The sequence below is a fragment of the Lepisosteus platostomus genome, chromosome 10 (assembly GCF_059453375.1).
Source record: "Lepisosteus platostomus isolate fLepPlt1 chromosome 10, fLepPlt1.hap1, whole genome shotgun sequence".
Lineage (NCBI taxonomy): Eukaryota > Metazoa > Chordata > Actinopteri > Semionotiformes > Lepisosteidae > Lepisosteus > Lepisosteus platostomus.
Genome location: NC_142620.1, coordinates 10,189,778 through 10,207,551, shown reverse-complemented (window position 1 = coordinate 10,207,551; position 17,774 = coordinate 10,189,778). Strand labels below are relative to the sequence as shown.

At 45.1% G+C, this 17,774-nt stretch overlaps 1 protein-coding gene across 1 annotated transcript; it reads right to left on the bottom strand.

Moving 5' to 3' along the window:
- Positions 1 to 534: 534 nt before the first annotated feature.
- dorip1 (dopamine receptor interacting protein 1) lies at positions 535 to 7,487 on the bottom strand. The gene is made up of 5 exons (XM_088648069.1): positions 7,193 to 7,487; positions 5,137 to 5,661; positions 4,187 to 4,276; positions 3,222 to 3,356; positions 535 to 2,582 (listed from the first exon to the last, which is right to left on the bottom strand). The coding sequence occupies exons 1-5, from the start codon at positions 7,273 to 7,275 to the stop codon at positions 2,399 to 2,401; spliced, it is 1,017 nt and encodes a 338-aa protein (XP_088504195.1). The 5' UTR covers positions 7,276 to 7,487; the 3' UTR covers positions 535 to 2,398.
- Between the last annotated feature and the right edge of the window lie 10,287 nt (positions 7,488 to 17,774).

The following is a 17,774-nucleotide window of genomic DNA, read 5'->3' as shown; positions in this document are numbered from 1 at the left end:
ACACAGTACTGATCATATTAAAGAGGTGGGTTTACAGAGCAACACACTTCATGTCACTGAGAGAAGGTGGTATTTTTGGAAAATTAAATGCTATCCTGCAAGTAAACATGACAAATGCCAGCTGTTAACATGAAAACTTGAAAAGATGTAACTTTTGTTCCAATAGCTGAGGTTTCTCCAAATTCAACTGGGGGGCAGGGTGGGGCGTCTCCTCTTTCTCACAGTGCAAAGGGAAAGAGTCACTACATCAAGCTTCATTTCCCTGTTTTCACATTTGTCTGTCCATCCAACCCATATTCAACAACGTGTGCCTGGACCTGTTGCTCCTTACTAGAATGAGGGAGAGTTCTAAGAGATATCATTAGGAAGTCTAGATTTACGAACACTAATTCATGTTCAGATTTAGATTGCCAGTGCTTAAGCCTGGAATTGCTAAGGAGGCCCACATTGTCTCCAAACATAATTGTGATCTGCGCTGTAGCATTTTAAGATTCACCTACAGTAGCTTCTCAGGTACAGTTCACAAAAGACAACTCAATTAAAACAAGAGTTTATTATGGTCAATACTTGTATACAAAAATATTTTCATTTTTACAAAACAAAATATATAAATAACTGCATAGCTAGTGATAGACTGTAAAAATCTTCTGCTTACGAACATAAGGAACATTACCAAGGTACTTTCCATAATTACAGAATATATCTGCACGTATTAAGTATTAGATGGATCATAAAGCCAGAAACTATATCAAAGCAGTGTCAACATGCACATTTTTGCAAAGTTAATCTAGAAGTTGTTAAGCTTACTTCATACTTCAAATTTAATAAATTAAATGTAATTTTAACAAGGGCATTAATGTGAAAACATTTCATTCTTAATGTTAAGATGTCAATATTACTGCAGTGAGTTTAAAAGATCATTATTCATAGTGGGGAGAAAAAAATCCAGAACATGTGACAAAGTGAGTATCAACTGATTTAGATAGTTCTCCTTACACATTTTTCATCGCCTTTGGTATGAAACAGGGGGCCTTCAGACACCAATTCAGGCCCTCCATCTACAAAGACTCCTTTAATCTTTATTTTGCTAGCTACCATGCAAAACATTTTATCTGTATGAAAAAACACAATGTTCCACACTGCTTTGATAAGAATAAACACCCCAGTGTCTTAACACAGCTCTTGTGCTTTTAAAGTTGTGACCAAACAGAAGACTACCTCTACTGTATACTGATTACTTGCATTTGATCTGCAAATAGTTTACATGTACATTTCTAAGTATAGAGCCATTCTAAAACAGTTCACAGAGAACACCACAAAAAGAAACCAACTAGCAAAGCCAGAAGTAAATGTTTTCTGAATATGCTTCTATATATATTGCTACAACAGTGCACTTTTCAGACAAGCATTACCAAATTAAAAGCTTGTCCAAATAGATTCTGACTTCCCATCAGCACCTGTCCCCTGGCAGCCTAGCAATTGGTATTACTGTCCACTTAGGAAAAGCATGACCACGTTAGTGTCAAAGCTGCAGCTATGGACACAACATTCTTTAAAGGGACTTTGCATCTTCAACAGTGACTGCACGGTGAGCCTTTTCATATCATCATATCTTTATTTCACACAAAGTGTAAGGTTACCCATTTCAACATTTGAGAATCTGGAGTTTGAACAGGAAAGAGATCCACAGTAGTGATCATGAAAATATTCACTGAACAATGAAATTAATTAACACTCGTAAGCTTGTCAATAGTGAAGCTATATCCCCATGGTGTATTAAACCTCTTATACACCAGCTACTCTCTAATGCAGAGTCTCAATAAGCACCAGTCTGATCTGAAATCAGAACTATTATAGTCCATACATATTCTTGGATTCCAAGCAAGCCCCCAAAAAAGCTATGTTTTGCGTGCCGAGTAATATAATTAACCGCAGTCTGGCAAAATAGGGCTCTAATGACAACTTTGGCCCACGAGTTCTTTAAAGAAACAATGGGATTATGGAATAAATACATTTTTCAGCAAGACACCTAACCAATTCAGAACAAAATATCAAGGGATGCAACATTACCAACATATCTAACTATCCTGCCTGACACTTTGTTTTTGTGCTGCAGCCTTGAACTGTAATTAATGTGACCATCATCATACCAACTCGCACTTCACCATGATGTATTGGAGTAGTGTACAATCAACACACACTCTGAAAACTATAAAAGGTATAAAAAAATGCAATAACAGTTACATGGAAATAAAATTCATTAAACGCATACACCAAAGTGTTTAATGTGTCAGTAATTTTCATAAAGGGGTAAAAAAAAAAAAAAAGGTTAACGTTCACTTGGGCTTCTGATAATGCCTTTTGTTCCCTGTCTTCCCGTACCCAAGGCCAGATGAGCTCATCTCTCCGAGGCACGGATGTAGACAAGTGAGGAGAGCAGCAGCAGCTCAGGAGGCTTATTGAGCAGAATCAGGTTGTCGTTGCGGAGTCCGTCATAGTGCATCCAGTACCCGTCAATCTGGAAGGCGGCTGAGTAATGGTGCTCCTCCTTGTTGAAAAGCGTGGCTCCCTCTAGCAAATACCTGCAGGTCACACCAGAGAGAAACGGGGCTCAGTCCAGGTTCATGTCTCCACTGGGGGCAGTGCGGTGGCTCTGTGGCTAAGGATCGCTGCTGTGGCTACAAGGTTGCCAGTTCATATCCCGCGGCCGGCAGAGGAATCCTACTCCGCTGGGCCCCTGAGCAAGGCCCTTAACCCCAACTGCTCCAGGGGCGCCGTATAAATGGCTGACCCTGTGCTCTGACCCCAAGCTTCTCTGCCTGTCTTTGTGTCTCATGGAGAGCAAGTTGGGGTATGCGAAAAGACAAATTCCTAATACAAGAAATTGTATACAGCCAATAAAGTGATCTTATCTTACATCATCCACCCCTCTCGTTTGGGTGCTGCGCTCCGCAGACAGCGGCAGTGAACTGACAAGAGGTGGAGACTGAGGCGTGCTTGAGGAGCGATGACAACCCCTTCACAGATCTACGCTAGACTTAAACCTCACACACTGACTGGCTTCAACAGCAGGACAACCAGTACTTCATGAATTTCCCCGCATCTATAAATAGCGAACGTACTCTGTTCAGTGGCTGCAGGCAGTATGTGTATACTTCCCCCACTGCACGACTACCTTTCTGGAATAGAATCTGGGGGGTAGGACAAAGCCGAGCGCCCACCTGTGTTCGGAGAGGGCGAGATGGTAGGGCACGTACGCCAGCTCCTCAGACTTCCACAGCTGCATGTTTAAAATGACAAAGGGCGGAGGCCCGTGGCAGAACTCCCTGGGAGAAAACTCCCGCAGCCCGTCACACCTGCGGCACAGCATAGAGCACACTTCCTTTAGTACAGCCATCACCCCAGCACCCGCGGCCGCCCGCGTTCTCTTCGCCATTCACGTTCCTCACAGAACTTATATCGAAGGGCAAGACCGTGGACATTGCGGCGTGTTAGTGCCGCTGGGAGGAAGGCCCTCCCTTCTGCCCGAGGCGGTTTTTTCAAACAAAGAGAAAACGCAGGCTTGCATCTTGAACCCCACTGAAGTAGAACACAAAGTTTTAACAAAGATATTAAAATAGATGGGCAGTGTCCGGTATAAAAAGAGTGTAACTGCACATATCACAGGTGTTTCGAAACCCTTCTATACTAGAGAAAGCAGATGCTACGTCATCATGGTAGTCCGCTGTGGAAATAGAAAGTCACCTGAGGCCCTTCACAAAAAGACACACTGCAAACCTGTCACACTGACACACATACCAGACAAAATGAAAATGAATAGCATTGACCTACTATGTTGAGGAAGCAGTGCCAGAGAATTCCTCAGGATAATTTTAACTTCTTAGATGGGACTCACAGCTAAATGGTATGTGCCTACACAGTGCACAAACTGAATAAACCCTATCAATATGGTTATATATCCATATATAATATAGAATTAAGAAAATCTCCTTCTGAAACTTAACACTTGAGATAACAATACTATAAGCTAGAGAACAATATATGCCTGTATATATATATATGTATGTACTGTACCTATCAGACACAAAATACACATTCAAAATTTAAAACTTTCTTCCTGAAATGGAAGAGGATAATGCTTCAAAATGCTTTTTTTGGAGGTCACCTGCAGAGTTTGCCATCTTACCCCAATTCCTCACATAGTACTATCTTAGGGCAGAAGAATTCATCCACTGCTGACTGAATCAGGTCTCTGTGAGGCATTTCATGTGGAGGACTGTAAAAGAAGACATTTGCCAAGTCATATTATTTAGCTTCGTAACATTTGCTTTTATTATACTGATCATTCTGTGGTGCTTTCTATTAAATGGGGCAAAATTTTAAAATGTTAAAGTTGAAATGTACTATGAAACAACAGGGCTAATGAATGTTAATCTGTCCCACTGATCATAGACAATTTGTATGATGGATGTAAGCCTGGTTGGGCTGGTTATGAGTATAGTTGGAAACTGATAAACCTTCCTTTGTAATGCTTCCGAGAGCTCAAACAGCTATACTTCATTTCAGTGTGAAAATGTTCAGGGAAGAAATCAATGCACGCTTGCAGAGTGAGATATTTGTCATCTGTAAAAAACACTGTACAAAACACTTAAATTTAATTAAGATTGCAAGATTTTCAATAAAAACATTCCACACCAAGAAGTCATTACATCCGTGTTCAGATTTCATAGTGGATAAAAACAATACAAAAGACCTAATACTCAACAGTTTCAATTCTGTCCAGCGTCAAGATCTGAAACTATCTCGCAGGCTTCCTGCACTTCAAGCGAGGTTAATAATTATAAAACCAAGTGAGAACAGAAATTTTTACTGGTGTTATCAACAATCTAGTATGTGTCTCAATTTCCCAGGGCAATCCAAAACTGATACCATACACATGATAAATTCACTGACGGCGTAGAAGATGATGAACGTTAAATCCTTATCACAATTCTTCTACCTATTTTTAAGCAGAGAGTAGAACAGAGCGATCAAATTATGTGGGGTCTTCCTCCTAGTAGAGGAGTTCTTTTTTTACTGATCAAAAAGTTGCGTGATCAGTAAAAACGAAAGAGGGGGGAAAAAAAGTTAAATTACTTGATGTTTACTGTCCTTTGGATGTACTCCTGAAAGCGAGCAGGGCAGTTCCAGTTGGAGCAGTAGCTCTCCTGAATGGTAGACATGAGGTTCTCCAGGTTCTTGGTGAAGTTCTCGTGCTCATTCCCGAACAGGTCAATCTCTAGCGCCGCCTTGTGGATCTCCGACCTGTACTGCCGCTTCTCCATCTTGTCCCAGATCCACAGCAGCTTCACCGTGGTGTAATTGTAGGAATCCATCAGGTACAGGAAGTGATCCACAAACTCCTTGCCCAGGTAGATGGACAGTTCCCTGGGGAAGGCCTGGTTTTCCCGCAGAATGACATAGAGCAGCATGAGGAAGCCATCGATGGTGCATGTGTTCTTCAGGTTAATTTTCACATACAGGGGGGTGCAGGAGATGGCTTTCCGCCCAGCCTTGATGGTGTAGACACCCCCCCAGGGAAGAACCGGCCTCCAGAAGGACCGGTCCTGGTCTTCGTTGTTGTTTACAGAGGCACGGATTTCCTCAAACAAGGTCTTGGTCCTGTTCAGAAAAGGCACAAGACTCAGTCGCGCACAGGAATGAGCGGGAAACGCTCATGTTCACAGGAATCACGTCTTGTCGTCAGCATCCCAGCCCCGCCACCTCCTAACTGCTTCATCTAATTCAGGGTCGCGGGGGGAGCTGGGGCCTATCCCGCAAACAAAGACTGCAAGCTGGAGATCACGCACACACACTCCCCACCAGGAACAACTTTACCACCAGTCAATTAAGTTGACCAGAACGTCTGTGGACTGTGGGAGGAAACCAGAGCACCCAGAGGAGACCCATGCGAACATGAGGAGAACATGCAAACTCCACACAGAAAGCTCCCCAGGGCCCCAGCACAGCGAGAGGCGGCAATGCTTGTCTCTTTCACCACCGTGCTTCTACATAACCCTGCAGCTCTTAAAATCCCACTAAACCTTTTTTTTTTTTTCCAGAAAGCACACTTGCCTGCTTCGGGGGGTGGTTTCGCGAAAAGGCACACGGGCTTAACCACGCCTGTCTGGAGAGAGCTGTGCTCTCGGACCTTGTCCTAAGCCTCTTATTGCACAATACTCCACTTTGACCCAGCCTTCGCTGGTAATTGACCGAACCAAAACCCGGAGCACAACTCAGACCTAGCCAGCTTCAAATCTGTTTCTGTCTCGGCTGAACTCAAATTGAGGCAACCGCACAAAAAGGTAAAGGTTTATTCCCTGCTGAAAGGAGAAGAAAAGAAACACAACGTTTCGGCTGTGGAGCCTTCAATTTCATAGAGCGGATCTTCAGAGGGTATTGAATCTAAAGGAAAAGTATGCTTGCTAACATTATGAAACAGAAAAAAAGTTTTTAAGACGACAAACTAACGTCGTGTAACTAGGTCAGATCTTAAGCAGTCTAACGGCTGTGATAACCTAAAGCATAAAAAATATTTACGATAAGATAATTAAAAGAATACATCTAATACATTCTCCACACTATTTAAAACTGCCGCTGTTTTACAGTAGTTACCAGATTAGTTATCAAGTTTTTTTTTTTTAAGCGACTAAAAGAATTGTTACAGCTTTTATTATTTCGGCCGCCCAATTACTGCAAAGACTGTTGAAAGTTTATGAAACGTCGTTATTTTCAGAATACCTTAACACTTGAAACGACTTAAATCTTTGTCGTTGCCGTAATGGCGCACGGTTTTCCAAATGGGTGGTGTTAAAAACAGCTGACGTACATGTTGCTATCTCACTGGACACTTTATTATTACACGATTCATCTGAAGAACAGGCGACTTCACAACTGCTTGTAACGGCGAAGTGTATTTTACACGGCCTCTGAAAAGAGCGATTTTCACTAAATATCACCACAAGCCACTCAAAACAGGAAAACAAAAAGACGGGCAGGCGCTCCGAGTGACGATTTTGACGTACGAGATCTTCAATCAGGGTTCGGCTGAGGTGGCTGACAGAGCGGCGGGGGAGTAAACAAAACAAACTGCCCGTCTCGGAGCACTGGGGCAGAAAGCGGAGTCAAACTGCGAGCCCAGCGGCCGACTCACCTCTCGGACTGCCCGCCCTCCGCGCTCGGGAAGAGGTTCTTCACATCCTGCGCGTATTTCACCGAGTAGAATTTACTCTCCATCGTCTCCGAGGTTTCTTCATGTCTTCGGCTCGGCCCGCCGCGTCGCACGGAGCGCTGGTGGGGTCTGTGTCCGTCACGGCGCCTGGCGGCCTGACTGACTGACTGACTCCCTCTGCAGGCCGCGGAGCAGCCCCACGAGCTGCACGTGCGTCACGTGCCAGCGCCGCAGAGGCTCAGACCTGCGGGGTGGGCGGGGCCTGGCGTCAGGCCCGGCTGTCAGCCGCGAACAGAGTTGTTGTTGTTATTATTATTATTATTATTATTATTATTATTATTATTATTATTATTATTATTATTATAACGGTGTTCCCTGGTGCTTCCAACAATACGACTTCGACCACTCAAAAGTACTTCTTATTCTCTAACTTTAATTTCGGGCATTCTCGGAAGTGTATAATGTATGTATTGATGACGGTTATTGACAGCACCTGTGCGGGGAGATCACATTCTGCCAGCTGTCACAGACAGCAGATCAGATAGAAAAGTGAAATAACTTCAGTCAGGTCAACAGTGTCCCCAGTCTCTACACTGAGGTATTGCTTTGACAAATCTTGCCCACAGAGAAGAGCCTTACTCCTAGAGGAACACTGTGTTGTCTGGTTTTTGCTCTATTATCGCAGGGTGATTGGTCTCTGTTTTCTGCTTGGGGCACATTTGTAAATCTGCTTTCAGCTCTCAAGAGGTCAAATGGAATTTATGATTGGTATCAAACCTGTTTTAGATTCTGTCTGAGAACTGACACAGGCCTGGTGAACTGCCCTCATTCAGGTGTGCTGTCAGGAATATAACCAATTGCTCCTCTTCAGAAGGAATAAATGCACGTCTGGAATATCATTGTTTCCACCTGTGTCTGTCCATTGTTATTTGATCAACTAACAATTAAACTTCTGTTTATTCAGAAAAAAGCAACAAGCAGGCTGAGAAGAGGCTGTGTTTGCAGTTTACTGTTAGCTGAAGTTATTGGAAACACTCAGGACTGACTAGAGAAAGTTCAAGTCTAAACCAGCAAGCATCAATGAAGTCATCTACTAACTGATACTGGAAGGGTTCATCGCAGCAGAATGAAGACCTGCAAACAGTGCTTGTGCAGAACCAGGGTGAGGAAACACTGATCCATCCATTTGCAAAGTATATTGTATGTTTTTCACTTTTTAAACATTTTATTTGATTCTGATATTTGATCGGACACTCCACTCAAAGCACTTTACAAGTACTGGGGACTCCCCTCCACCACCACCAGTGTGCAGCCCCACCTGGATGATGTGGCAGCAGCCATCATACACCAGTACACTCACCACACACCAGCTCTCAGTGGGGAGAAGAAGAGAGTGATGAATCCACTTCAGAGAAGGGGATTATGAGGAGGCCATGATTGGTAAAGTCCACAGAGAAATTTGGCCAGGACACCGGGGTAACACCCCTAATGTTTTCAAGAAACACCCCGGGATTTTTTAATGACCACAGAGAGTCAGGACCTCCGTTTTACGTCTCATCCAAGGGACGGCACCTTTTGTTTAACGTCACTATACTGGGACATTAGGACCCACCCAGACCACAGGGTGTGCGCCCCCTACTGTCCCCACTAACACCTCTTCCAGGCTCTTCCTACTGGCCAGGCTCATACCTGCTGAGCTTCAGTGGGTTGGCAGTGGTGAGATGCAGGATGATATAATAATAATAATAATAATAATAATAATTGTTTACACTTATATAGCACTTTTCTGGACACTCCACTCAAAGCGCTTTACAGGTAATGGGGATCCCCTCCACCACCACCAATGTGCAGCATCCACCTGGATGATGTGACGGCAGCCATAGTGCACCAGAACACTCACCACACATCAGCGATCAGTGGGGAGGAGAGCAGAGTAATGAAGCCAATTTATAGAGGGGGATTGTTAGGAGGCCATGATTGATAAAGGCCAAGGGGAAATTTGGCCAGGATGCCAGGGTTACACCCCTACTCTTTTCGAGAAACACCCTGGGATTTTTAATGACCACAGAGAGTCAGGACCTCGGTTTTACATCTCATCCGAAGGACGGCACCTGTTTACAGTATAGTGTCCCCGTCACTACACTGGGGCATTAGGACCCACATGGACCACAGGGTGAGCGCCCCCTGCTGGCCCCACTAACAACTCTTCCAGCAGCAACCTTAGTTTTTCCCAGGAGGTCTCCCATCCAGGTACTGACCAGGCTCACACCTGCTGAGCTTCAGTGGGTTGCTATTTGTGAGTTGCAGGGTGATATGGCTGCCGGCATTACACTGTGCTACAACGTTTAACTTAAGTACATTATAAATCTGCACTTCCAAAATTGTCTTGAGAGTGGTCTAAACAAAAAAACAAAAGAGGGGGCAGAATCTTCTTTTTCCTCCATAAAATGGACTGTGAAGCCGGTTAAGTTTTCAAGATGCTGGAAGGTATTCACAGAGAAGTTGATGAAGGACTGAAACTAACTACAAAGCAACATTGCCGAAGCCGATTCTTTGGGATACTGCAAGAAATTCCCCTGTAACTAACTTCTAAAATAATGTCCTTTTCCTGTTTACAGTACAGGGACATTTTCATCCTTGCAGTCGTCTCCTCCAGGGGTTTGTGCAGCACAGTGCCAGCTAGTGGCTAACATTTAACTTTTCTCCTTGGCTAGCCAATCAGTCTCTTCAGGTTTCTGAGCCATAAAGTACACAAAAAAAAACACCTGGTTAGTGTAAGCAAAGTACTCCGAAATGAGTGTACCGTTTTTAACAGGTATTATTGTTGTTGCTGTTGTGGCATGCTCCCGGACTTCTAAAACAGTTTGGATTCCTGTCCTGCTGTGACACTAGATTCCTCCTGAAGGCAGGCGTGGCAGTTCCACTGCTGCCTCAGCGCTCATGAGTGCTGCCCTCAGTTCCTGCTGGGGCTTCCCTTTGTATGGAGCCTACGCGTGGCTGTGTGCTGTGGCCTCCTCCCACTGTCCCGGGACAGGCGCTCTAGGTCAGTTGGTATCTCCAGAGCGTTGTACGAGCCTGCCACGACGTGATGGGCTGCCAAGGGTGAGTTCGGCCTCGTTCCCCGTTGTCTCCTGGGATAGGAGCTGTCTTACTGTGACCCTGCCTTGGACTGAGCTTCATCGGATGGGTAGATGAGCACTGGCTCGCGGCTGATGTTTTAACCTCTGGCTGTAGTTGAAAAGGCACGTTTGACGTTAGTGTGCACCGCTCCAGTCCTGGAGAGTCTATAGGTTGTTGTCCCACCTCTATTCTTAGTGATCTCATTGTTAGTTTAACTGGCCGAGCTTCCCTCTCCTCAGAGTCCTTCAGCTGCTGATCGTTTAAAGAAGGCCTGTTCCAGTCCTCGTGTGTGAGGCCTGGTGAGACTGCCGGTTTTCTTCAAAGCAGCGGCGCCTCATGCCACTTCAATGTGTCCCGTTAAGTTAATAATCAGGAAATGTAGCTTGTCAGGAGCTGAGGTGGAATGAAAACCTATAGACTAGCCAGCTCTCCCGGACCAGGGCTAGTTTAAACAGCTCTGATTCAAAGAGATTTAGAAAACCTGATGGATTCTGCCCCTTGATCACTGGGGTTGTGTACTTGTGTTTTAAATCCTTAACCAAGTAGTCCTGGTCAACAGCTGATTCAGTAGCTGAAATGTGGACGGGAGACACTGAAGTACTGTGTGTCACCCATGCCAGGAATATGAACTGCTGGATTTCCTGCATGTGGCTGGAGGGTAGCTCAGCACTTTGGCTCATTTCAGGCCATAGTGGAACTGTTTTTCACAATCACCCCAATCCTAGCTGAAACTGCTTTGCACCAAGCACAACTGAACCGGCCTACATATTTCTTCATTATTATTTTAATAAATCTCCCATTTTTCAACCCCGACCTTGTCGTTCGCGGGGAACAGCTGAGTCTGTGCTCAGTTTATCCTGCCTCCTCACTGTGTTCAGGCGACACAAGGAGAGGAACAATGTGCCTGGCAGATAACTAATTGGAGGGAGGCTGGAACAGTCAATGAGAGACGTGGTGAAATATTCATGAACTGCCCACCTTCATTGCCTTGCGAGCTGAGCTGTGGCTTTGATATTACAGAACTTCCATCGTCACGTGTGTCCCACTGCACAGGTCTGAATCGATGTGCATTATGGCTTTATCAGTGGATGTGACAGAGGCGATGGTGTGCTTCTGCTTGGTAACTGGAGATGACTGTGTGGCTGTGGGCCAGGCTGTGGCTATTGAGATGGTGTCGTCTAGCAGCTGCAGGCTGCACAGAGGACCGAATTAACCTGGTATTCGTGCAGTGACAGGTGAAGGCCTGAGTGTTGTAGATACAGATAATCACATGAGTATCATCACCAAGGCTCGGGGCTATTACATTACCTCCCAAACTCTCCTGAAGGAACACACCGTACTTTGCTGCAGTCCCCTTTAAGGCAAAGGCTTAGGCACTGCTCTGCAGGGAAAAGAGCCTCCTGTCCGAGTTCCACCCTCAGATGCTGGTTTATGTTTCAAGTGGGTCTGTCATTGTTTCACAATGATGAGTGCACACCTGCAGGGAGTACGAAAAACCATAAACCATATAATCAGTGGTTGCTTCTAAGGAAAAACTGGGACACCACAAAGTACTCAAACTATTTTTTTTTTCTGTTTTCTTCTTTGTTTTGTTTTTGTGGTTGAAATGTCTCAGTGGTGCACGTTCAGAAAGAGCCAGTGAAACTATGAGGTAGGTCTGAATGATGACCAGATGCTGTTAATTTGACTTGTACTTGAGTGAGATTGCTTTCTGATCTTTCTCATACCACTGTCCATTTTTGTTACTTTCCCATTTTTGGACCTGTGTGTCAATTTGAAACAGACTTCATTTTGACCAATAATTGCCTTTTGTCTATGATGCACACAGTGATGATAAAATGATTTCTGTGAGTTTTTGAATTGCTGTCATGATACCTAAAAGAAGATCTTTAAAACACAGCTGAACACTACAAGCCTGAGAAATTAACGAAAAATATTTATAACCACATAAGATGAATACAACCCTTTTGTATATGTAGACATTGTAAAATAATTTATAATCTGGAACTCTCTTTGAAGATTTCATCATTAGAATGTTTTTTTTCATGAAGAGTTAATATTCATATAAATAATTTAAACAATGATTAATTTTAGGTATCGAGGTCTTATTTCTGGACATATCTGTTGACCTGTAAAGCCCTTATTTGTAACTTCTTTCTGCCAATGTTGAAACAGTTGCAATGCAGAAGCAGCTGTCTGCCCCTTCAAACAGCTTTAACAGGCCTCAGGCCCAGGAGCACAGAGGCCTGCTCTGCAGCCTGGAGCTGGAGTACCAGCACACCCTGCGAAACATTGAGCAACAGCGGACACAGTATCGCAGGGCGCTGGGCAGACTGAACGCAGCCTGCACCTCTGGCTCTGTGAGGAACCCTGCAGTTCGCCCAGACAAGAGGCCCCGTCCCATCCTCCCAGCCCTCGAGGCGGCTCCAACGGCTTGTGAGAGAGCCGGGAGAAAGGAAACGCAGACAGAGAGGGCCAAGGCTGTAGCTGAGCCAGTGCAGCAGGGCTCCAGGTTGGCAGGAGACAGGCAAAGGATGCACCAGGGGCAGGCGAGCCTAGAGGAGCAGACAGATAAAATGGAGGTGGCCTGGGGGAAGACTTTAAGATCACGCGGCCTCAGCCAGCCTGGGTGGGCCGCCCTGTCCTTCGAGGACATCAGACGAAGGCACAGGGTGATGATCCAGACACAGGATCCTTTCCGGAAGTGGAGGCATTTCCTGCTGTCAGCAGCCGGGTCCCAAGCCCATGGACACCTGCCATGTGCGCCCTGCCAGAGCCTCATGGGAACTCTGCCCAGGGCAGCACCTGGGCCCAGACCAGAGCATGCTGGGAACCTCAGATATCCCTGGAAACACTCCACAGCACACGGAGCATTGCAGGCTGGGATCTCTGGGTCAGACCTGTGAGCAGAAAACCGCTTGGTCAGGGGACATCAGCTTCTCATGGGTGTGATCTCTTGGAAGATTCAAGCCCGGTAATTAGCTCCAAGTCAAAAGCTGTCCTCTAACACTTATTTCTGTGTGTGTTCACCCCATTTTATTATCTGGCTTTCATTATAATAATAATAATTGCTTACACTTATATAGCGCTTTTCTGGACACTCCACTCAAAGCGCTTTACAGGTAATGGGGACTCCCCTCCACCACCACCAGTGTGCAGCCCCACCTGGATGATGCGACGGCAGCCATAGTGCGCCAGAACGCTCACCACACATCAGCTATCAGTGGGGAGGAGAGCAGAGTAATGAAGCCAGTTCATAGAGGGGGATTATTAGGAAGCCATGATTGGTAAGGACCAATGGGAAATTTGGCCAGGACGCTGGGGTTACACCCCTACTCTTTTCGAGAAACGCCCTGGGATTTTTAATGACCACAGAGAGTCAGGACTTCAGTTTTACGTCTCATCCGAAGGACGGCACCTGTTTTACAGTATAGTGTCCCCGTCACTATACTGGGGCATTAGGACCCACATGGACCACAGGGTGAGCGCCCCCTGCGTGCCCCACTAACACCTCTTCCAGCAGCAACCTTAGTTTTTCCCAGGAGGTCTCCCATCCAGGTACTGACCAGGCTCACACCTGCTTAGGTTCAGTGGGTTGCCAGTTGTGAGTTGCAGGGTGATATGGCTGCTGGCATATCATTGACAGTCATTATCTTATATTGTTAATTGATGTGTGGTTTAAATCTAATTCTTGAAAGGTGATGGCAGTAATCCCAAACACAAGGGGGCTTACCTCTTACAGAATGGTTCCGATATATAGAAACTGTAATTGATGTGCTTAGCCTGATTACAGATATTTGCTCAGATATTTAAGCAATAAATGGCAGTTTAGGAAAACTACGTTTTGTTTTTGTGTGATTATTCATTCTTAGTAAAAATTCCTTTATTTAGTATTCACAGTATTTCACTACTGCACAGACAGAGCGTCCGAAACTAGGTAGGTTGATGGTTCTTTCGGATTTTCCAAGGTCTCTTATCTTGTGAAATGAACAATCCCTTGCGATGCCCACTTTACTCCACAAGGGGGCGCTATGTCTCCGAAATGTATTCCAGACGCATCACAGTCCAATTGCCCAGAGAAGTTACGCACGTCACTTGGCAAAAATGGCACATTTATGTCAGGTCTGGAAAGCTTCATTGAATGATTCTGAGAATAAAGAACCACTTCTTTAGACGACATTGTTTCAATGTACTTAATGCCATATCAGATTTAAAAGCGGTGGACAACTGTGCAGTCTTTGCAAGAGGCAAAACGATTGATTGTCTTGTGTGAGGGAAACAAAGGCCTTCTGTGGGCAGTTTGAGGAAAAAAAACAAAACCAGGCTGCAAACAGATGGAGGAGAGCTGCATGACCCCAGTGGTTTGACTACTGCAGGGGTCCAGGGCTCGCTCCCTGTGTTCTGGCTCGGGTACTTCTCTATTCTGCTCCCTGAACTGTTCCTGGAAAAGCACGTGCACACACAGAGACCGAATACAATATAATGAAGTCCATCGAAAACACAAAAACACCTGTGGCCTAAATAAGAAATTTACATGGCACTGTATTTGTCTTTCAAATTGGGCGACATTAAACAGAAATATGTTTCAATTCTCCTTTACTTTCAGTGTTTTCTGTTGCCCGAGTGTGAGATGCATGGCAGGCCTTGTGTTTGTTTTTAAAAATAATTATCTCAGTGGAAAGAAAGTCTAAGAAAGTGGAAAGAAAGACTAGTCTAGCTAAACGTCAGAGTGACTGCCTGAGTCATGCTGGCCTGCAGCACGGATTGGAAACTGTGAGTGGAAGTGATTGGATTCTGGAAATTAAGCAGCAAGCTGGAAAGGCATCAGGATTGACAGCTAGCGCCAATGTTCCTCAGGAACAGAGGACGGGGCACTTCCTGGCAAACAGCGCTCTGTCCACCTTTGGTACGTTCAAGGGACAATCCACTGCTGAAGACCAATGGAAACACAAAACAAGAGAGAAGAGCCTGGTGAGAAATGTTCTGGATATTCTGTACATTGAAGTAGTTCGAGTAGGGGGCTGCGTCAGCATGCGTAGGCTGCAAAGGAACAGGTAACGGGTTTATTCTCTGCTGGAAAGAGAAGAAAAGAAACACAACGTTTTGGCTGTGGAGCCTTCTTCGGGTGTGAGAAAGACAGGGTAGACAGCAAAGATTAAAAAGCACAGGACAACACAAGCTGGAAAAGTGGAGGAGGAGGGAGAGGGGAGAGGCAGAGAGGCCACTCAGGAGGTGCAAAGTGGAGAGGGGTGGAGAACGGTGTGAATAGAGAAGATTACACGAAAATAAGTGTACATTCTGTACATTGTATGGTCGAGGTGAAATTTGCTCAAAGCTCCAAAGGTGCTGGAAATGTTGGAAGATCTTTGTGGTGTAGTTCCACTTTCTCCTGCGTATGAGCAGAAAACGGTGCAATTTAATACCTGACACTCCTTCAGCTAACCAAAATCAGCTGTTCGTGGGGTATCATCACAGCCCTTTATTTTATTCACCGCCTGGAGTAAACAGAGAAATACCAGCCAGAGGACGCAGGTGGAAACTAGGTAACAGTGTCTTTAAAACCCCAAAACAGGAGGTGTTTCTTTACCAAGCCACACTGGTGAAGCCAATACCTTGACTCCTTTCACGAAAACAGCGGGACAAGATCCTGGGATCAATTAACGATCAACTACCAAATGAGCAAAATGGACCGATTGTGGTTTGCAATCCATTCTCAAGCTCAAACCATAATTCAGTCCATCAGATCCATGATTCTGCAGTTAGAAACTTGCCTTTGCGTGGTATTGTGCTCTGATGACATTTCTGTCCCATTCCTGCTTTGTGTTTGGAGTCAGCAGCTTATTTCGCACCTAGACATCCGTGTCAGGATGTGACAGGTTTCCTGCAACATCGCACACGCGTAAAAGAATGACCGCGCACAGGGACGAGCCTCCGCAGCTCATGAAAGACCTGAAGCGCACAATAGCGCACGTCAGCCACATTTTCACTGTCTAACGCTGAAAAGCTGTAAAGACTCGCCCTCGTCATACCCAGCACTGCTTGCATTGATCTCCACAATCGTTTATGTTATGTCGCGATATTTTACACGAGTGCTGTCGTTTAGCGTGAAACGGAAGAGGTTCAGATTGCGCCCAGCGAAACAAAAGGTGTCTGAATGTGAAGACGAGGGTGTGGCGGCCGGTTAATAGGAAATAAGCACTGTGTGGTAAAGGCGTTTCAACTCATTGATGGTCTGTGGAAACGCCTCAGTACTGCGTAGCTCTTCGGTCTCCTCATTTCCTCATAAATTAAAGCCATTTTTTAATAAAAAACGTAGCCGGTGTCTGTCCTCTACATAAACTTAAGACACATTTGAAACGCTTGTTTTTTTTATGAAACGTAAACAGTTGGTGCTTTAGATTTATATGTTCAAGAAACTATGGAAAGTATAGAAGCCCTTAATTCGCTAAATATTACTATGAAAGTTACCTTAGGGCCATTTCAGACTTCCTGTTAAGTTATACATACTGTATATACACTGTATTACGGTATTCTAAAACGTAATACTGCTTGATTGTCTTCACTCCTTTTTATGGAAACTTTAAGAACCATTTATTGCTGAGCACAGTTGTTCCGGGGTTTGGCGTTTGTAGACTCAAACATGAAAACATTACATTTTGAAAAGGACGCTTGAAACACGGTGAAGTATTTTCCCCCCCTACACTCTGTAGTTGTGTGTCATGGTACACGTTCAATTCGGTAGATCTATCCGCAGTTTTATTTCACCCACCACCCAAGCAAAATAAAGCGAAGTCGTGAATGTAGACATTTGTAAATGCAGGTCTTAGGAACTACTATTGCAACGAGTGCGCGGAAAATGGGCTGGTAACAGAACAGAGCTGGGGCTTTCTTAAAAAGGCTGCTTAGGTGGAGTTGGCCCTAAAATAATCAAGGTAAGGATTATAGCTTTACCGGTGCAGTATTGCGACACAGGCATACGTGTAATTAATAGCTCTGACTTTTATCAGGATGAAGACAGGAAGGGGTTATTTTAGACAAGCCCCCTTTCGGTAGCTAAAAGTGTTTCCAGAGCCAAGTTAAAATAACATACAAAACCCCCCCTCCGAAGCGCGATTCAAACACCGGGCGGAAGAGACTTCACCTCCCTTCCACGCTCTCGCACGAACTATTTTTACACGGGGGGTGATAATATAGCGAGGGGGCGGTGTCTCTGTCAGCACGCACGGGCAGCGCCCTCCCTCGAGAGTAGCCGAGCCCCCTGTCAGTTATGCGTGCAGCTCGTGGCCTGTCTGCGGCATTATTTGAAATCCCTCACAGTACCCACTGAGTGACGCCTACGTCATAACGCACCACCTCTTTCTTTTTTCACATTTGAGCGCTGGCTGTCGACTCACACCCTCGTCCACCGAGCGCCTCTCCTTTACTGCCGCCAAAGGCAATAACC